A 21,334-nucleotide genomic window follows, 5' to 3' on the forward strand; every position below is an offset into this window, starting at 1 on the left:
AGTAAACATTAAATCTCTCAAAGCACATGGGCCGGCTACTACCAACTCCATGTGCATGGATAACCAACTTCCTACTACTCTCGCCTCAATTCAACAATCATTGTACCTGGCACTGTCCTCAATCCTCAGATACCGTGTCCCCTACTTGTTTGTTCCTACCAATAAGCCCTGCAATCAATTTCATACAGGTAATCATACTTTCCTTAGTGCCTAATTTGGTTAGACAACCTCAATCACATTTATTTTCCCTGAGACCCTGGACTCTTTCCTTCCTTATTTATGGATCATATTTTGATTTTAATACCCTTAATTTTATGCTGAAATGACTGTCTACCTGTGCACATGGACTTGGGATCCCATAATTATCATGTGCCATTCTGAGTTTTATGATCAACTTCAAGTGAGAACAACTATTTAGTTTCAACAAAGGTCACTCCTATAATCATCAATATTGACCTCCCATGAAATACTAGAACAAACATTAACTTAACTAATGGCTGTGTCTATAGTAGATACCCTCAGCTTCAAAACTATAGGTTAAAGTGTGGTTGGTTGAACTCAGAAAACAAGAATTGGAAACTCAATTGTTTACATCCCTGTATAGCCAACTTTGCAACTTACTATGCAGATATGGGATACCCGGGCCCAAGGTTTTTTTACATCAATGCACCCTAGCGCAGAATACTGCCATGGAATACTCAAGCCTCTTGATCTGAATTCACAATATCTAGTTCAATTATTTTTCCAGTGCCCTACTTCCAATTGTCTTCCCACCAAGCTTGCTCCTGCTCTATTTTCTTTCTTTTTGGATCCAGTGGTTTGTTTCTTTGTAGTAGAGATGTATCTTGTTCTACAGTAGACAGTTTCCTGAGGAGTGATGGACGAATGTTTAAAGTAAATGGAAAGAAAAATTATAAATCTGACAGTGAGTGGAAAATGTATGATTTACCTCTTCTCTGAGCCAATCATTTGTTGAGCAGACATTCCAGATGCTCCATTTGCAAATTTTGAAGACATTTTCTCTGTAATTACAAAGTAATCAGTGACAGGATATTGCATAGATTTGTAACCAGCACAAGCAGAGAGGTTTCTAATCTAATACCTGTAACTGCATTAAGAAATCTTATCCCTTGGGAGTGTCTATTTGTTGTCACCTTATCTCCATTTCTGCTCATTCAAGTACAGTTCAACTAATCAGTTGTTTCTCTATTTTGTTCTACTTTTAAGTGGACTTGTAGTTGCAGACATACAATCTACACAATCAATTACATACCTTAATGCCTTTTTAAGTCCATCCACCGACAATATTTTAACTGGCTGCGTGGGCTTTTTCAAGTTTGTCCTATCAGTTAGAGGATCAACCATATATATTCCTTCTGATCTAAGAGGATTTCTAAATGCTGTTCTCAAGTTCCTGTAAGATTAGAAAAAAAAAAATTGTCACTTATGAGAATAGAAAAGAATGAAGTGAGCAATTTAATTTGACATGGATCATTGATCACCTACCCTCCCATTAGCTCAGTTCGCTTTGTGGAAAATCTTTCTGATGCTTTCTACAGAACACAACAGAAAAGAGTTATCTAGAGTTGATTTCCTTCCAAATCTTTAGATATTGGCTAAACAAAATAAAGATAAAGTAATCTCATGCATGCCTACCGATTTGTGATATTGGCAGTACACACCTTGACGTCTGAAATAACAGAATGGGTCAGAAGTTAAAATATATAGGAATAAATTACATAGACAAGCACGCAAAGCAAATTGGATAATGCAGAGCCTCATTCAGTTGATTAGGAAGTTGTTTAACTAGCTGCTTGACAAAACATAAAAGACTTTGCATCCGATGAAAAAACAAAAGAATGCTATGAAATACCTTTAAAAACATACTAAAGAAAGAAGTAAGTCATGAATTCACACCAAATTTGTATCCAAGATTTACTCAATAAGAATTCACTTTCTTTACTTCTTGCTTAACCAATAATTCATCAATCCACACTGCCAACATCTAGCACAAACCAGACTCCTCTGACTTGAACCTACCAACTAGAATTTTACAAGTGTCAAGCATTTCCTGTTCTTCTAAAATGGCAGTTAGACACTATGCACTACAAGCAAACTGCAAACAAGTTAATAACTGATATTGCAGTGAAGTTTAAAACATAGATTGTTGATGACGCAAGCATAAGTGGAGAGATCATACTCATTTGCTAGGAAAGACTAATAGCATCATTCTAATCATTTTCCTTTTCAGCTTATTTACCAGTAATAAAGTGCCTGCAATGCCTGAACTAGATGCAGTGGAAGCTTGTGACTCTTATATCACTAAAAGTTAATCATTTAATATATACCAGTTTGTACAAAATAGATGTTTCTCCCAATCCCATTTCTTAATTAGTTGGAGTACATGAGAGCCATTGTGAAAAAACAGTTAATAAAACCAAAGAACCTTAGGGAAGACAAGTAGCATACTTATTTATGACTAGTGTGCAAGCCATTCCATCTTTTCTTTTTCCCTTGCAAACTCCATAGTCAGCTGAAGTACCAATCTTTAGAATTTGGTTAGGTGCACCTACACTCAAGGAAAATCCTGATCCCTACAAAATGATACAGAAGGTATTAGTTTCCTTAGAACACTACCCAACATGGGCCAATTAACATGCGACAAGTTGATACCTTGGCATCTTTGCGTACTGAGCAACTGAACAATGCAAAAACTGTTCCAGCCTGCTCCTTGCAGTACTGCTTATAAGCGTCACCAAACAAGAAAAGAGAAACAGCATTTTCATCTAAACACCCAATTTTCCATATGCTATAGTTCTGCCCAATAGAACTAGTCTTTGGATTACCCTTTTCCGTCAACACTCCCACAGTTGCCCAACATCCATAAAGAGTGTCTCCCACCAACAAATTCCTATAAAAAGCCAAAATATCCTGTCACCTACCACATTGCAGTTTATATCCAACTAGGCTACATTCAGAGCTTTGCAAGTAATATTCTAGATAAGAACAAACTTGAAGGGAACTTCATGTCCAAAAGCAAGAAAACATCTTCCAAATTTTAATCATGTAGCAACAAAAACATATAGTATAAGGAGAAGAAGCACAATAACATACTTTATAGCCGTTAGCCGAATGAAACGAATATCAGACAAGCGCTCACTTAACTCTGCAGGGCTGACCAATTGATTCCTTAAAACAGAAGAAAAACTTAAGCTACACATGAAAAAAGAAGTACGAACAGAAAACTGTCAAGGCCATTTCCATTTAGTACACTTAGTTTGTTCGCAGAGAAAATAGGCATCAAAAAATAAATGAAGCTTTTTGGCTCAGGTTTTAGCATTGTTAGATTATTGTGAAGAATTGGAGTTGAACTTGGTTTTACCTTATACGCAAACCTGAAAACTTCTCAACTTGAAGATCATTCGAGCTATTTGGCTTTGACTTGACAGGTTTATCAACTTGCTTGGGTTCATAATCAAGGTAATGTTCAACAACATTCTTAAAGACAGATAAGTCTGTTTTCCCTCTTTGCCTTGGGGATCCATCGTCTGATAGGTAGCCTGCAAATTTAGGCCAACTAAAATGTAAAAACTTGAACATTTCAAGATAAACAAGAAACAAAACAAAAAAGAAGAAACCGAGAGGTACCCATTATCCATTTTTAAAGCAAGAAAAATAAATAAGCAAAACCCAGACATAAAACTGCAAGTTAAAGGAAATTGGAAAATGCCGAGGCACAAACCCAGATGCGTTAAGAGGAAAATAAAAGATGCCCGGAAGGGTTTTTCAATGAGCAAACCCGAAGCCAACACTGCCATTAGAAAATATGAAAATTTTTCAGTGATGAGAAGGCGTGCATGGGCTTACCAGGAGAATGGGAGTGGGGACTTGAAGGGGAAGCTGGAGGCGTTTCTAAAACCCTGTCTTGGAGAGAGAGAAGGAGGCCCAGATCGTCTTCGTGGCTTGCCATCGGTAAGATCTTGTATAACTAACAGAAACTTTCCAAGTAAAAGAAACGATTTGGAAGCTTGCGTGTATCAGATGAAAATGAAATGATTGGGAAAAAAGGGTAGGAAAAAGAAAAACGGAGGGATTTTTTGGTATTGTGGAGGGAGTCTTGAAAGACGTTTTGGAGGGAAATAAAAGAAGATACGCGGGTCGCCCCCACTCCTTTCATCCGAACCCAAAACGCAGCGTTTTAGTTCGTAACCACAACTCTACAATTTTTTATTTTTTTTTATAAATATTTCCTCCCCAAATTTCATAATTCCAATCTAAATTTCCTCCTCAACTTTTTCTTTTACAACTTCATTTTTTATAATAATTTAATATACATACAAATTAATAAAATTACTTTTGTATCTGATTATACTTTCAAAAAGAAAGAGAAAACAAATTATATTCTATTTATGTAATTATAAATTAAAAAAATTTGATAATTATTTTCAAGATCTTACAAAATTTTATTTTTACTTCTTAACAAGGTGTGATGCTTTGTGGTAGATTAATGGTCTATGCACAGCCAAACTATAAAATATAAATCCAAAACATTATTACTCTTTTTAAAAATATATATATATATAAATCCTATTTTTTTTCAAGCCACGTGCGTTATTGAAATACTGCATGTGGCAAAAAACAAATTTCACGTGCAAAAAAATGAGATGGTAACCGGAAAATCGCAACAGATTAATGGTGTCTGGTTACCAAGTCTTATTGACTTTGCCCGGTTCTCTCCCTCCAAATTCAAATTGTTCCAAGAATAGCAAATTTGCTCAAGAAAAATCGGGAAATCTGTAGCATTCAAAGGTTAAAAATAGCAATAGGACACAACCCGAATCCGCAATTTTATCCAATACCTTACGTTCACCATGTCTTTCTCCTATATCATTGTCTTTCCAAGTACTTGTCATTTGAGCTACCCGGGCACCTCTCCTTTAAGGTAGAGGCTCCCAAAGTCCGGCTCGATTATTTCTGGTTTCTGCAATTCTTTTGTTCCCTTGGTCCAAGAATCCATTTCTGACGTTCAACCAAAAGAAAAAAAAAGGGAAAAGAAAAGAAAAAACATAGGTTTTCTACTGAAATAGCAATGGCGGTGTCAGGCCGTATACTTTTAAGAATAACCCTTTTCACCTTGCTGGTTGCTTCCAGCATTGCGCATGACAAGAAGGATCATGACGATGGGGATGACCATAAGGCTGAGAACAAGGTCAACCAGGGCGTGACCTATGATGGAAGGTCTGTGATCATCAATGGCAAAAGAGAGCTGCTTTTCTCGGGCTCCATTCATTACCCTCGCAGCACCCCAGATGTATGGTTTTTTTGTGTATATATAGTCTCGTGTTTGATTAATTTCTCATGGACCTTTGATTTTATGTATGTAGAACTAATTTGTTTTGTTGAATTGGGTTCAGACCTGGCCCGACCTCCTCACAAAAGCTAAATATGGAGGTCTGAACGTGATCCAGACGTATGTTTTCTGGAACATTCATGAGCCGATTGAGGGTCAGTACAATTTTGAAGGGCAATATGACTTGGTGAAGTTCATCAAGTTGATTGGGGAGCATAAAATGTATGCGACCCTCCGGGTTGGCCCGTTTATTCAGGCTGAATGGAACCATGGGTAAAAAATTCAAACTTCTTATTTTCATTTTCTTCAGACTCTCTCTCTCTCTCTCATCTATCTGCGCCTAACAATGGAGTTTTTCCATTGTGAAATTCAGAGGATTACCATATTGGCTAAGAGAGGTCCGCAACATCACATTCCGCTCTGACAATGAACCATTCAAGGTAATGTGTAATTCGACTTGGTGAAAGCTCTTCACAAATGATTCGAGATTTCAATTGAGTAAACTTTTATCCCGTGCAGCATTACATGAAAAAATTCGTTACGATGATTATTGATATGATGAAGAAGGAGAAGTTGTTTGCTTCACAAGGAGGCCCTATCGTTTTATCACAGGTTTGGTTGCTAATAACTCTTGTTCTCCTAAAAGCTTAAATCGACGATGTCATTTACTCTTAAGTTTGATATCTTATAAATTTCGATACTTCTTGTTGCAGATCGAGAATGAGTACAACACCATTCAACTAGCATTCAGAGAACTTGGAGACAGTTATGTTCAGTGGGCAGGAAAGATGGCCGTTGGCTTAAACACCGAAGTCCCATGGATCATGTGCAAGCAGAGGGATGCCCCAGATCCAATTGTAAGTTTACCTGATGATAACTATTTTGATTTTTAAGTTTCTTTTGCTTTCAAGAGACCCAACATCATCATTTTGTATGGAAAATCTTTCAAAAATATCTCCATCCCGGATAAAAAGATGGAAAACTTGTTTATTTTGCACAACAAAGTAGTAATATAGACTTCATCGTTCAGATTAATACATGCAATGGAAGACACTGCGGAGATACTTTCACAGGTCCAAATAGGCGTAACAAGCCTTCATTGTGGACTGAGAACTGGACTGCACAGTAAGTATGCCGTTACTGAAGATATTCACTCAAGAATTCTGAGTATATTGTGTATATAGGCTAATGCTGTGGCTGTTTCAATGCGTTTTAACAATTCAGGTATAGAGTATTCGGAGATCCACCATCTCAAAGATCAGCTGAAGATTTGGCGTACTCGGTGGCTCGCTTCTTCTCCAAAAATGGATCTCTGGTCAACTACTACATGGTAGGAAGATACCCGGCTGTCTTCTCCGAGTTCAATTTTTATCTAAATGACACTCTTTTGAGAGGTAGCTCACTGTTCTTTTTGGTGTTCGCAGTACCATGGTGGCACAAATTATGGCAGAACAAGCGCTGCTTTTACAACAACTCGCTACTATGACGAAGCCCCTCTTGATGAATATGGTAAGATTAAGAATACTGTAATCTGATGATATTCTATGGATTCAGGTCCTGATCTAGGCAGCTAATATCACTTGGTTCTGAATGCTGTAGGTTTACAAAGGGACCCAAAATGGGGCCACCTCAAGGATCTTCACAAGGCCCTAAATTTGTGCAAAAAGGCTCTGCTTTGGGGATCTCCTACCGTCCAAAAGCTGGGTCCAGACCAAGAGGTAAGCATTTATATATAGACTAATCAAGTGGATGATGAAGTTAGAGAAGTTTTATATGGTTACTAAGAGTTAAGCTATTGTGCTGCAATGCAGGTCCGAACCTACAAGCAACCTGGAACTTCTCTCTGTGCAGCTTTCTTGGCCAACAATGACACCCAGAACGCGCAAACATTCCATTTCAGGGGTAAGCAATATCGCCTACCAGCTCGCTCCATCAGTATCCTCCCTGACTGCAAGACCGTGGTTTACAACACTCAGATGGTAAATTGCTAGTCTTTCTCCTCATTGCATGCTCCCAAACTGCCTTGACTTTTCTTGCTGCTTTAGAACTAAATAACTTATCTTTCACAGATTACGGCACAACATAACACGAGAAATTTTGTAAGATCAGCAACTGCAAACAAGAACTTTAACTGGCAGATGTACAAGGAATATGTTCCAACCCAACTTGGATCTATGACCAAGGAACCAATGGAGCTTTATGAGTTGACCAAAGATACAACGGATTATGCTTGGTATACAACTAGGTAAGTACAAAACATATAACTCTTTGTAAAGAAAACAAAAGATAAGAACATTCAATTGATTTCATCCGTCGGACAAGGATTTTAAACGAGGGGATTATTAGAAAAGTTAACTGGCGTTTCTGCTTACTGCAGCATTGAATTGGGTCCACGTGACTTGCCAATGAAAAAAGAAATCTTCCCAGTTTTACGGGTTGCAAGTCTTGGCCATGGACTCCTTGCTTTTGTAAATGGCGAATATATAGGTAAGTGTGCAGCATCATGCATACAATTGAATTCTCAGTGACAGATTTATGTAGCTTCGATCGAGAACTTCTTTTTCACAGTCATATATTACCTAATCTTGATTTTGTTTCTTAGGTTTTGCACATGGGAGCAAAGTTGAGAAGAGCTTTGTCTTCCAGAAACCTGTAAAGTTGAAGGCAGGGGTTAACCAAATTACACTCTTGGGGACTTTAGTGGGACTTCCAGTAAGGCATTTGCAACTTAAGCACTTTTTAGGCTTGAACGAAACTTAGTTAGAACAGCTACTGATTAGATTTTCTTTATTAATTAAGGATAGCGGAGCCTACATGGAGCATAGGTTTGCTGGGCCTCGTTCTATCACCATATTAGGTTTGAACACCGGAACACTTGACCTGTCAGTAAATGGCTGGGGACATCAGGTATCAGTAGGCCTTCACTTTCTATAGTTAATTTTCATACAAATTACAGAACGATGGGTAATTAAACAGGGTTGGTCCCTATTTTCAGGTTGGACTGAATGGAGAAAAGAAGAAAATATATACCGAGAAAGGCTCAACGAAGGTAGAGTGGAGGAAGCTTAGTGAATCACCAGCTTTAACATGGTACAAGGTAATTCCTAGGGAATTTTTATGATAGGAATTGAAGGTGCTCTTTGAGAGTGAAATAAGGTTTAAGCAAGCTGATCATCTGTCAAGTATGTTTTGCAACAACTGAAATATTCTTGTTGCACAGGGATACTTTGACACCCCAGAAGGAAACAACCCAGTTGCCATCCGGATGACTGGTATGGGGAAAGGTATGGTCTGGATCAATGGTCAGAACATTGGCCGATATTGGATGTCTTACCTTTCTCCTCTAAAGCAGCCTTCTCAATCCGAGTACGTAAACCATCAGCACTGAACCATACCATATACTAGAAAGAAATCTTCATCAGTAAAAACCAAACTAAAAGTCTTTTTCTTTTTCATTTTCTGTATCTAATTCAGGTACCAAATCCCAAGATCGTTCCTCAAGCCGACGCAGAATCTCATTGTTATATTGGAGGAGCAGGAAGGCAATCCGAAAGATGTTGAGATCCTGCTAGTTAATAGAGATACAATCTGCAGTTACGTAACCGAATATCATCCGCCATCGGTGAGGTTATTCGAAAGCAAAGGTGGCAGCTTGCGAGCCAAGGTGGATGATTTGAAACCAAAGGCTGAACTGACTTGTCCGAACCACAAAAAGATCGTTGCCGTCGAGTTTGCGAGCTTTGGTGATCCTTTTGGTGCCTGCGGAAGCTACTCCCTTGGAAATTGCACGTTTCCCGTATCCAAGAAAGTTGCGGAAAAGGTAAGTAGAGTTACGATTGGTGGTTATGGTTTACAAGGTTGAGCAGTTCTGACAAGAGATTCGGTGCTGTGTTTTGTGTGTGAACAGTTTTGTCTGGGAAAAACCAGCTGCCAAATTCCATTGGACGCTGAGGATTTCGACAAGCAAAACGATGCCTGCCCACATATGAAAAAGGCTCTTGCCGTCCAAGTCAAGTGTGCTTACAAGAACTAAGCTTGAGCTAGCGTTGGAGGCCAAGGGTGTAGCAGTTGGACCAGTTATCACTGCCATACAACTTAGCTTGTTTTATCATTTGTATTTTCTGAGCCATAAATTTGCAACGGGATGACTCTGCAATTTCCAAGTTAGAAATTTAATTTAATCTTTCAACCATCTTTCTCTCTCTACCCTTATTTTTCATTTAAGCAAACAAAAAGGCAAAATAATAATTATTTGAAAGAGGAAAGAAACCTGAATATATTACCCTAATCTGCATCTCAGAAATCAATTAGAATCAATGAGAGTAACAGTTGGCAAATATTGTTACAATTTTAGTAAAAGAAGAACCTAAAATAAATAAATAATAATAATGTTAAATTTTTGCCTTTGATTTTGATGATGACTTAAAATGTTGAGGTGGATTAATTTTTTGGCTACAGGTATATATTCTCAATCTAAAAAATATCAAATATTAATTTTAAATAAATGATAATTAATATTTTTATTAAAAATAAAGTTTTCTTATACTAATGTGTACTGCATGGTAAAAGAGGTTTAAGTTGGAATGCCCAGTCGTCACTGAAAGCACGACAAAATAAAATTTACTTACAAAATTTTAATATATCAATTGCATTTAAATCGACTTTTAATAAATGTACAGGGATTCAACCTATTGAAATTGAGATAAAAAAAATTAAATGGCATAATTAAGACAATAGGTGGATTAAATTCAATTTCAAATTTAGACATATATCTAATTTGTTTAAAAAAATCTCTGAACTATTTAGAAAAATTCAAATAAATCTTTATATTTTTATTATGTTCAATTAAACTCTTATATTTTTATTTTGAACTAAATAAACGCTTGTATTTTTATTTTGAATTAAATAAGCTTTTAAAATTAATAATTAACTTAATCAAAATATCATTTGTTATTTTACACCGCGTGATGATAATGTGATATATTAACTTATCATAATTGATAATGAAGTAACAATTTAATTTAGTATAATAACATGATCATATGACATTTTTCACTTTTTCTATTAACACATTAGTGTAACGTATGACAGTACTATGTGGATATATAATGATAAATTATATTTTGATTAATGATAATTAATCGACTATTAATCATTTCAAAATAAAAAATATAAAATTTTAATTGAATGTAATAAAAAAATAAAAATTTATTTAAATTTTTTTTAAATAGTTTAAAAGCTTATTTGAGTATTATACTTTTATTTTTAAAAAATAAAAAAAAATTTCAAAATTTTTGCCTACTGGTAATTTTGGTAATAAAAACAAATTATATTTATTGAAAAGGTTTGAGATCAAAAGAGGCAGTAAGGTAATGCGATCTGCCAAAGCGTCAATGGCTACTTGGTGGTATGGTAAGAAACAGAAGCCCCCCCCGCTACACGACATGGGTTACCGCAGTAGGTATATCGAGGTAAACAACGAAAAGGAGAGTGGCGATATCCGCATTATTTTCATAAGTAGCCTATCCTTTTATCTTCACCTGATTTGGTTTAATGTTTTATAAACTGAATTTGACAAGCCCCATATTATAAGTCTGATAGGAGCACGATGTTAGACAAAATGTAACCCTTTTCTTATTCCGAAACAACAAAAAATAAAAAATTATAGTCGAACATTTAATTCATTAAGTGATGCATGATCTCTAATTTTCAAAATAAAATTTAAATCTTTTTTCTCAAATTATGCAAAGAAATAAGAAATTTAACAGGCATAACAATTTCATCATTCATTATTTATTCATTTTCCTTCCACCATCTACGCCATATATGTATATATCTTGCCAGCCAATAATTGTCAAACCAGAAAAAAAAAATATAAAATTCCTATTTATATACAAAAGCTATATAGCAGCAGCTGCAACACAAAATCCTCCTTGCAAATTCATTTGTTCCCGATTCACCTGATCACAAGTTAAACCAAAAATATACATGACCCAAAATGCACACAACTGAAATAAGTTAGGAGGAAAAATAAAATTGAGCAAAGTCATATACCCAGAATCAAGAGGGCTACGCGCGCAATGGTCCACTTTTGTAGTAGAAACGACCTTGCCAATGCCAATGCCACTAGTATGGAAGAGCAGTGAAGACAAGCCATTATTTGAGCAAAAATAATACGCCACTTTGGAAACATCAAAAATAATCGCAGGTGAGAAAATTGACCCAGATTGCGTTGTTCAAGAATATACACAGGTCTTTTTTGGTTAGTATTCCCAACTCATGATAAGTCGAAAGATCCTTGCCCTTCGCTGATTGCATATACTAACTTCTTATACATAATTTCCTGTTCAGGCACCAGCCGTCATCAGTGAGAAAAGGATGCTGATAATAGAAGGATAACAATGAAATAATATAACATCACAATCATGAAAAATTATTGTAACTAAACCATACCTTGGTAGAATATGGAGGAAGCTTCAAGTAATTAGCACAAGTCATGACACTAGGCAAGTCATCATCTGCTGATTCTGAGGGTCCAGTTCCATTGGAAGCAGCAGCGCTTGCAGAAGATGAATGCTGCTTTCAGACAGATAAGCAACAACCATGAACATTAACATACAGAGAAAGGATACGTCTAGACAGAGTTGAATGAAACATTTATTGTAAAGCTAATAATAGTAATAGTTATAATGAGTAGACATCATTAACAAAGCGCAACTTCGCATTCCTGCCCTAGCAATACACCATGAAGAGAATAACAGGATTATTCTCAGAGATAAATAAAATACAAAGATGCTTTGGCCTAAATCAGATCCTTGCCAATAGCATCCAAAGTACAATTCTCTCTATAGTAGTGATTTTCAAAACATTGGAGCCAGTACATGTAAAGAGGACACAGTCATTGTATGCACTTTAAAAAACAGACATAAATAAATCAATTTGTAAACCCCATTTCCAACATACTTTCAAAATCATTCTTAAAAAATTCCTCAGCTGCAGGATGTAATATCTCTACGTCAACATGTAAAAGAGAAGAAACCTTATAGGAACTTTTTCAATCTAACTCTGTTACCTTTCTCACAATGGTCAGCTTTGGATTCAGCACTGCCAGACCGCCAGGTGGAAGTCTGGGTGCACCAGTGACAAATTGGCAGAAAGCCCGCTGCTGCTCTGGTGTAAATTCTCCCATAATTTCGAGTAACTAGGAAATCACAAAACCATAACATCAATGTGGATCAAATAAGAATTATCCCAGTAGTTAGATTTCAGAATACTTAAATAGAAGTGTTATGAAAGAAACATACATTCACAATTGCAGGGCTCTTTGCAGTATATCCATGATCAAATTTTATGTGATCAGCAAGTGTCTCAGCCTGCAAATTAGAAGTTAAATTGTCAAAATCACAAAGGTGCACAACCAATTCTAATTAAAGAAGCTAGCAAGATTATCACGCAATTCAAGTATCACATTACCTCCCACAACTCTCTGCGACCACACAGCAAATAGTCCAACTCTTGGGAAGTAAATATTTGTAATGAGGCAATATCAAAAACCTGCTTGTTAAGTAACGGATATATTATCATTGCAATGAATCCCGAAAAGGCTCCTTACAAGAATAAAAATAAAAATAAAATCCACGATGAACATCAACTTGTCATGTTCAACAAGAAAACTCAGGATTAGGAAAACAATTTGACCTGATTAAATCCTGCCCTAAATGCCTCCATCTGCCGCATAATTCCAGTCTTGACAGTAGCATCAACCACCAAAGATATGTATTCCTCTAAGTTATTGATATCCACCTAATGTATTAAACAGAATGTCAGAATGATCTATTGACCAAAAATAATGAGGGGGAAAAAGGAATAGAACGAAAGTTGAAGATATACATTTTCATCCCCTGGCTTCAAGATGTAATCTTGATAGCCTGGAAGTGTAAAATCCAGACAGAGATCTTCTATGGGGGCCCCACGGAAGCGTAAATCAGCAATCACATCACTATTGTCACCACCCATTGATTCTAAATACTGCTTTCGACAAACAAGAAGATGCAATTCTTGCAAGGTTTTCCCAAACTCAGTATCAAAAGACAGAATATCATGCAAATCAAGCTCCTGCAATGGATTATAAAATGCATCTTTAGCCAGAAAAGTAAAAGATCAATTGCGGCAATAGTAGGTATTTTATAGGTATTTAATCTAAGCTTAAAGAAGATTTAAGATGTTCCACAAGTTAAACAATGCAATCAGCTTACTTGACCAAGCACAAGTTTATAAAATGGTGTTGACAGAGGCAGGTCTAAAAGCCGTCCATCTTGAAGAGCTTTAGCCATCACACGTCCAACCAGCCGGAAATATTCAATTACTGTACAAAACTGGCTACCTTCAGAAGCATCAACATTTGGTGGCCAAGGTCGAGGGAACAACCCCAGAGGAGCTTGTATTATATCTCCCTCAATAGTAGCAGAACCAGCAGCTTTTCCATTTTTCTCTTCATCTCCATCAATTTCCATTACTGACTTATCCCACGTAGAATTTGACCTCCACATTCCAAGTCCAACCTTTTGCAAGTCATGACTCAAAAGTGTATAGAACTCCAATGTTGGACCCAATCCAGTGCCAACTTCTCCAAAATATTCAACTTCAAGCACAGCTTTTTGGCTAGAATACATCTCCATTACTTTTGCAGCAGAATCCAAGATGCGGTTTCGGGAGACACGAACTTTCTGTCGCTGTAGCCTCCCAACCCTCACCTCTCTTTCATTAGTTGATCCATGGCCGTCAGCACCCTGCTGCTGCTGAAGACGATATAATGCACGAGACAACCCAAAGGCAGTTGAATAAAAGTACTGCCTTCGTGTCTCAAAAGGAAACAAAAAGGGGCATGCCTTTGTCAACTGGTAACACCAGGAAGGCAGGCTTCCACTGCAGAGAGCAAGGGCATCCTGTATTTGCCGAGCCAGTTTTGGAGTGAGCTTACCATTAATAAATTCCTCATAAGGAACTTTAGAACCAGTGGTACTCAACTCATCCAGATTTGAAATTTTTCCCTCAGCAAAATTGTCAGAAACTATCTGAGCTCTTAAACGAGGTGCAAGCTGATTCAAACCCTCTAACACACGCAACAGTGCCAATATATTATAAGTAGGATTAGATCTTTCCAGATCACAAGGAAGTTCCCCTTGCAAGATGCTATCTAAAAGTGACATTCTATGAGTTTGGGGATCGGAATTGGAGTTGGAAGAACCAGATTTAGTAGATTTAGATGCTGCAGCAGAACCTGATCCCCCTACAGATGTTCGGTCAGCTTGGCTGTCTGCCCTTTGATATGTTATTGTGTAGATATCACTCCAGAGCCGGCTTCCGTCGCTAGATATAAAATCACTACCAGCATATCTCTCATCATCGTCCTCATCCAACACAAGCTGTCTTTGAATGGCCTGATAGATTGTCAAATGCCTGTTGAGCTGCTTACCACCAGCGGTAAATATCAATTTTGGAGGCTCATTAGAACTGCCAAATGGAGGTCGTCCTTGTCGATCTCTACCTCCCCTAATACCTCTACCATTGGCAGATCCAAGCCCAGCCATGGCAGCAGCAGCAAATGACATTGCACCCCTTGCGCCATAAGCACTCCTAAAATCAGCAGAGTCCGAACCTCTAACAGCAGCAGCTTTACTGCTAGATCCTGAAGCTGCATGAGTTTGGCTATCACTTGTGGCAGGGGCAGGTGTGCCATCTTCAGCTGAATCACCCAATTTAACATCATGTACCTTGTCTGGCATGCAAACAGGAAGAGAATCATCTCTGAGCACCTGGAAAAGAACAATAAATCCATCAAGGAATAGTAACATTAAATAAAGCTTATGACCAACAAGAAGGGCTTTGCATTTATAAAGGCACAAGTAACTTACATCTTCATGATCATCATCTTCATCATCAGAAATGTCGTCATCTTCAATCACCAAAGCATCATCAATCTCCACAGGAGACATATCCAATTCTTCATCCTACCAAAAAAACGAGGGGCAAAATGATCATTATCAACCAGTAAATAGAAAAAACGGGCACAGTTCCATGCAAGCAATAGAGAAGGAAAGCACAAGCTAAAAATAGGGGAGTCTAATATTGTATAGGACCAGCTTATATGACCATCAATTTAACTAAAGTCAGCATGTGAGCTTGTTGAATACAAAAAACTCAGCCATATGAAACCATCATATGTAAGGATCATATTGTATAGGACCACCTTACAAACAAATGACAATCAATTTAACTAATGTCAGCATGTGAGCTCGTAGAATACAAAAAACTCAGCCATATGAAGCCATCATATCTAAGGATCAAAAAGCATACCTCAGAGGTAGAGTCACCATTTACAGGTTTCATTGGTGCATCTTTATCCAAAGCAGCTCTTCTACGAGCAGCATTTCTTGTTTGAGGTCCTCTTGACTCCTCTTGAGCAGGCTTCAAAACAGCCTTACCTTTGCCCTTTGATGAACTTGTGCTTTTCTCCTGTGATGGCACCTTCCTGGCCACATCTCCTATATTAACAGATGATCTGGACCTTGAAGAATGACGACGAGTAGTCAAAGCAGGAGTCGAGGTAGATGGAGAAGAAGCACCAGCTCCACTTGGTGTGTTCCCAGACTCAGAATTTCCTACAGACACAATGGGTTTCTGAGAAGTGTCACTTCGTTGAACTCGCGGCCAAAGAAATTCTTCAACAGCTGCTAGACTTGCTAATGGATCAATCAACACAACATTTGAAGAATAATCACGAAGAGACTTCTCTCCTTGGGCTCGACAAAGACGCAACTTAAATGGCTGAGATAATGCACTTAATCCAGAAGAGAGGCGTGCACTCCCACCAGATGACCTAGATGAATGGCTAAGAACTACAGGGAAACGCTCTAGTGATGATAAAGCATTTTGAAGCTTCTGAACCAGGACAGTCATAGGAGCAATACTTCCATCATCTACACCGGAAGAAAGTGCAACGCTGATAAACGATTTGAATCTTTTAAGAGCTTGGTGACGAAGCTTGGGCAGGTTTACATCTGAAATTCTCTCCTTGGAGAAGTACCCGCAAGAAAAATAGTTTAACAAGGCTGCAACAACTCCACTACCAATAAACTCAAAAGTGGATACACCGTCCCCCTTGCTTAGTTCTGCTAGCATCTCAGAAATCACCCCAATCAAATACTCTTCCTTGCCAGCAGAAAAATCAGCCAATCGAGACCCTGAAGCTTTAGATTTTCCTTTTGCCTTAGTTTTTTGATCGTCAACACCAGCATTTAACTTCATGCAAAGATTCTTTAAGTGTAAAAGATCATCTGTTACTCCAACTTCAACAGCCCCAGGATCAGAGGGGAAATACTTATCTTTAAATGCTTTAGCAGATGCACTTACTGCTGTACGAAGATTGGAATTGGCTGTAGGAATTTCAACTGAACTCGGAGGTGAACCAATATTTACAGATGCTGGATTCTTGGACTCCTCCACTGAACTTCCTTCAGGATTAGAGTTACCATTGCGTCGTCTGTAACGTCTGGAACGCGATGACGTTCCAGATACAGATTCATTCTCCTTCTCAACCGAAGATGCTTGAGCAGGAGTGGTACTTTGATTACCAATTAATACAAGCTGATCCACAGCATGGACCACACCCTCTCTGACAAACATTTTGGAGAAGGTTCCAGGAAGCTTTTCCATAAGAATCTCAGCAATTTGAAGAGAAGGAACCAAGACATGTGGATCTTTCCATGCTAAAACACCAGCCAGGAAGCTACAAGATCAAACAAAATAGTAAGCTCCTATCACCAACCATTGCATGAATATGTGAACTGCACTGTTTTGCTTAATGCACATACCTTGATATGTTCGTCACACTCAAAAGATTCTGGATCATCTCTGCACTGCTGAAGTACATCAATTTTCCAATAACCGAGAGGCATTTGTGGCGAACAGGGCTACTGACGCTGGAACCATAGATCTGCTTGACAAAAAGATTGGAGACCATAAGTACAACAAAACCAAGAAAGAGTAAAGAATCTACCATCTGCAAAGAAAACTTGCCTGTATGAGAACAGGAAGGAGATCCATTCCAAACTGCTGAAGAAGTTCAGGTTGATCACTCAACAATTTCTCTCGGGCTGAAACCTCAGGAGCATTTCCATTGGTGTCTTCCTGCTTCCCAGAGGTGCTAGCAGGAGACTTCTTCACAATAGATCCCTTCACAAATATGTTAGAGCTGGCAGGGAGGGAGATGGTTCCTTGTGGCAGTGGAGGAAGAAGCTCATTTGCCAGATTTACAATCTCAAAAATCTACACAGTAAGAAGACAACCAAACAGTAGGGTAATATTGCATACGCCATTACCATGTCCATTCTAAATAAAAAAAATTGCAAGAAATAAACACATAAATTCAAACAAGTAACTTTTAACCACAATAAAAAAGCAATGATATGCAATGTATACTTTAGATGATTCTAAAACTAAGAGTTGATACTTTCCGTCTTAGGGATCTACCATTATCCTCAGCACTGCTTGTAATAAAATAACATTGTACACATTACACATATCAAATGTTCACAGAGGTATATATAAACCACAAGCAAAGACAACTACCATCTCTTCAGCTTAAAATAAAAGTGTTACCTGCTCTGCTGGTCTGCTTAATGCTGGTGGAACAGATGAGTTAGCAGAAACACCAGAACCTGATAGTATATCTTTAAGTATGCCACTGATCCCAAGCAGAAGTAAGGTTTTTGCTCCCAGAGGAGACCCACTTGCACACGTTGAAAGCAGTCGAATCAAGCCCTTAATTCAAGAACCCAAATGTTATGATGATACACATAAATTGCATTGGTATATACAAAAACAAAAGAGTAACATCTATTCACCGTATATGTCGGTGTGCTTAAAGATGCCTGTCCACCTCCAGAACTACTTGTGGAAATGAGAGATGCTGCTTGAGTAACCAATCCATGATTGCATAGCTCATCTAATTTATCTGGAGAAGAAGCAAAGGCTTCTGCAATACGAGTCAAACAAACAGAAGCATGCTCCAACACCTACAAACATAACAAAATGTAGACGATGAAGAAGGAAAGCAATTTACCATGAATTTATCATCATCAATATGACATTCAAGTACCTTCGAATCATGATACTGCAAAAGATTTGTTAATAGTGGTACAGCTTCCATGACATAATCAGCTGCATCTGAAGGGAGTTTTTTGCACATATTTGCAGCAGTAGATAGTGCCACTCGCTGAAATATGGAATGAAATAGAATAAAAAACTCAATAAGAATCTAAATGGTAAGAAGGTTTCTTCACTCTATACATCATTTAGAACTCAAAATTTTTCACAAACTAATTACCTGAACTCCAGTGGAGAAGAAATCCAGGTATGAAAGCACTGCCATAAGAGCACCAGCTCGCAAACAGGCAGTTGGGTGCTCCTGAGATATCTTCTTCAAAGCTTGCAGAGACTGTTTCCAGTATTTCAACCAGAAAGATAAGAATCCGAACTAGAGGAAATCTCCAATTTTGAACTTTCTAATTGAAGTCTAAGCTATGAAATATGAAGTACACTATTTGACATGAGCAAATCACAGAACGGTGAATCTATTGTTAACTAGAAACAAACGAATATGTAAACACAGGCAGTCAGGAAAATGCTTAATCAACAATCTCAAATTGATCTCCATTCGTGCCAATTGGATCCAATTTCAAGTACAATTAATTAGTCGCACTCCAGTTTACAATAAATGCAAGATGCCATTTCCTACAAGCAAAACAACAAAGAAACACAAAATGCTACCTAACATTGAATAAACTCAAGGAAGTTCATTTTTAATCCTAAAATAAATGACTTTCATTTTCTAATAGTCAATTATCTCGAATATAACCAAACTGAAAACTAACCTGTTCAGCCAAGTCCATATACTCTATAGTGAGCAACCTGGCACAAAAACACGAAACTGCACGATAATGCACCACAGCAGCACAAGAAGAAGGCAACACATCACACAAATGTGTAAGCGCCCTAGCCGCAAGAAGCATAATATCAGGATTACTCTCATGATTAAGCAATCCAACGAGCACGGGAACAAACGAATCCACAGAAAAGGTGCTCAAGGACTCCTCAGTCCCAATTGAAAGCATCTCACAAAGCTGCGTCAATGCCTCCACCTGCCTCCCTTCCTCTCCATCAGCACGCAATCCAGACAGAATCTTCTTCAACCTCCCGCTTTGATGAGATGAAGACGCGGAACCCATAGCCGTTGAGGGCAGCAAATCGTCCAGCCCGGCACCAAGCTTCCTCAACAAGCCTTGTAAGGCGCTGCTCGCTGACGTCAGATTCTGGTGCAAAATCCCTACACCGCCTTCACTATCGTTATCATCCTCATCACCTCCAGAGGTATCCATATTTAACCCTAAGCTTCTCTCAGGATGATTAGAATTGTTGTTGTTATTATCTCTATTATCCCTATCCCTATCACGAATCCTGAGATCATGTTCCTTTTCTTTGCCTTTATCGGAGGCGAGATTCGGACTGTCACTGGTTGTGGTTTGATTAGCTTTGCTGGAACGGCGATCGCGGCGTGAACCAGAAGAAGATTCGGTGGTGGTGGGTTCCATTAAGGCAGCGGCAGTGCGGGAACTGCGAGAGCGAGTCGTGGTGGTATTGGTGGCGGCGGAGGCGGCAGAGGAGGAAGAAGTGAGACGAGCGCGTTTGTTAGAGCGAGTGGTGGGACCGGAGGGAGAAGATGAAGATGAAGGGGCAGTTGAGGAGGCCTCCGCCCGCTTCCGGCTCCGAGTTTCCATACAAAGGGGACCACCGCCCCTGATTATCGGACGGTCACCACGACAAGATCAGACGGTTCCTGATCCAATTATTCCTAGCATCTCAACAACACCTGATCGAAACCCTAGAAAATAAAAGAGATAAAATCACGCTTTGGATAAAAAAAAAAAAGAAAAGAAACCCTCAAATTAACAATAAGGAGAAACAAGGGCCTGTGTCTTGATTTTGACGAAATTGAAATTCGATGATTAATTGGGGAAATTTGAGAGGGAGAGGGGTAGAAGTTAAAGACAAAAACCTGAAACCCTAAAGTGAAGAAGGAATAAAGAAAAGGAGGAGGCTTTCTAGATTTTTATATATATTAGTTGTGAGTAAAGATTTTCAGAGATAAATTTTTTTTTTAGTCTTTTAGTAATTAAAATATAAAAAAATAAAGCAACACTAGGAGTATATTATAATAAAGTAAAATAATAAAAAAATAGTAATTTTTTGTCAGAAAAAGTGAGAGAGAAAATATTTAAGAGTGAGCTTCCATGGCAATGAATACTTCTCAGCTTGGACCGTCTTTATCGGCCACTGTTGCTGTTGTTCATATTTTTTACTTCTTTCTTTTTTGTATTAAAATCTGGTATTTATATTTATTTTGTTTATAAGTAATAATATTTCTTTGTTTTATTTTTTTTTACTTTTTTTATATAACAAAAGTTGAAGTTTGAATTTTTTATCTTATAACCCACATTTAATAATTAAATAAAAAATAAAATAATCTCTTACAACACTCTAATCGATACCATTTTTGTCACGATCCGATACTCTCCTCGAGCCTGTGACAACCATCGCAGTTGTCACGGGCTCGAAGGGAGTACCGAGTCATGACAATTAAAATGGTATCAGAGCTTTTAGTTTTAAAATTGTTTTAAAAATTTACAGTATCAGTGTGGCCCCGGGTTAAGGTAGGTTAGGTTGAATAAAATGCATGCATCTGCATATAGAGCCTGAGGTTACCTAAACTTGCTTGTTTCCTCTTATAGATTATCATGCCTCCTTTACGCGAACACCCACCTCTCACTAGATTGGCTGGGAGGGGAAAAAGTCGTTCCCAACGTCGTCAGTTAGATACGGTAAAAGGGGAATCGGCTGCGTCCACCATTCGGGCAGCACCTGCTA

General features: G+C 38.0%; 3 protein-coding genes across 5 annotated transcripts; 1 reads left to right on the forward strand and 2 right to left on the reverse strand.

The window, feature by feature from the left end:
* Positions 1-548: 548 nt before the first annotated feature.
* On the reverse strand, positions 549-4,054 carry MCM10 (minichromosome maintenance 10). The gene is made up of 11 exons (XM_007041783.3): positions 3,868-4,054; positions 3,383-3,560; positions 3,115-3,189; positions 2,674-2,911; positions 2,470-2,594; positions 1,657-1,690; positions 1,507-1,553; positions 1,274-1,414; positions 1,103-1,167; positions 950-1,022; positions 549-867 (listed from the first exon to the last, which is right to left on the reverse strand). Exons 1-11 carry the CDS (start codon positions 3,968-3,970, stop codon positions 753-755), a joined length of 1,194 nt encoding a protein of 397 aa, XP_007041845.3. The 5' UTR covers positions 3,971-4,054; the 3' UTR covers positions 549-752.
* Positions 4,055-5,555: 1,501 nt separating this feature from the next.
* On the forward strand, positions 5,556-9,383 carry LOC18607554 (beta-galactosidase 13-like). Its single transcript, XM_007041785.3, has 17 exons — positions 5,556-5,623; positions 5,724-5,790; positions 5,870-5,962; positions 6,064-6,207; positions 6,381-6,475; positions 6,575-6,680; positions 6,775-6,859; positions 6,950-7,068; positions 7,162-7,329; positions 7,420-7,595; positions 7,728-7,837; positions 7,953-8,062; positions 8,150-8,257; positions 8,346-8,447; positions 8,571-8,716; positions 8,825-9,170; positions 9,258-9,383. The coding sequence occupies exons 1-17, from the start codon at positions 5,571-5,573 to the stop codon at positions 9,381-9,383; spliced, it is 2,154 nt and encodes a 717-aa protein (XP_007041847.3). The 5' UTR covers positions 5,556-5,570.
* A 1,727-nt stretch (positions 9,384-11,110) lies between these two features.
* Positions 11,111-20,588, reverse strand: KAK (HECT ubiquitin protein ligase family protein KAK). 3 transcript variants are annotated; one of them, XM_018115570.2, is made up of 19 exons: positions 20,466-20,588; positions 19,285-20,291; positions 18,738-18,848; positions 18,510-18,626; positions 18,256-18,426; positions 18,011-18,172; positions 17,429-17,677; positions 17,224-17,345; positions 15,707-17,138; positions 15,265-15,360; positions 13,606-15,165; positions 13,241-13,465; positions 13,049-13,153; positions 12,824-12,904; positions 12,655-12,723; positions 12,423-12,551; positions 11,804-11,926; positions 11,405-11,693; positions 11,111-11,310 (listed from the first exon to the last, which is right to left on the reverse strand). In XM_018115570.2, exons 2-18 carry the CDS (start codon positions 20,185-20,187, stop codon positions 11,628-11,630), a joined length of 5,721 nt encoding a protein of 1,906 aa, XP_017971059.2. In that variant the 5' UTR covers positions 20,188-20,291; positions 20,466-20,588; the 3' UTR covers positions 11,111-11,310; positions 11,405-11,627. The 3 variants fall into 3 exon arrangements, with proteins under 3 accessions (XP_017971059.2, XP_017971061.2, XP_017971060.2); XM_018115572.2 differs by having other exon boundaries at positions 11,405-11,476; positions 11,599-11,693; positions 19,285-20,492; XM_018115571.2 differs by having other exon boundaries at positions 11,405-11,476; positions 11,573-11,693; positions 19,285-20,492.
* Positions 20,589-21,334: the final 746 nt, after the last annotated feature.

Source organism: Theobroma cacao, chromosome 2, assembly GCF_053813885.1.
Source record: "Theobroma cacao isolate CCN51 chromosome 2, ASM5381388v1, whole genome shotgun sequence".
Classification (NCBI taxonomy): domain Eukaryota; kingdom Viridiplantae; phylum Streptophyta; class Magnoliopsida; order Malvales; family Malvaceae; genus Theobroma; species Theobroma cacao.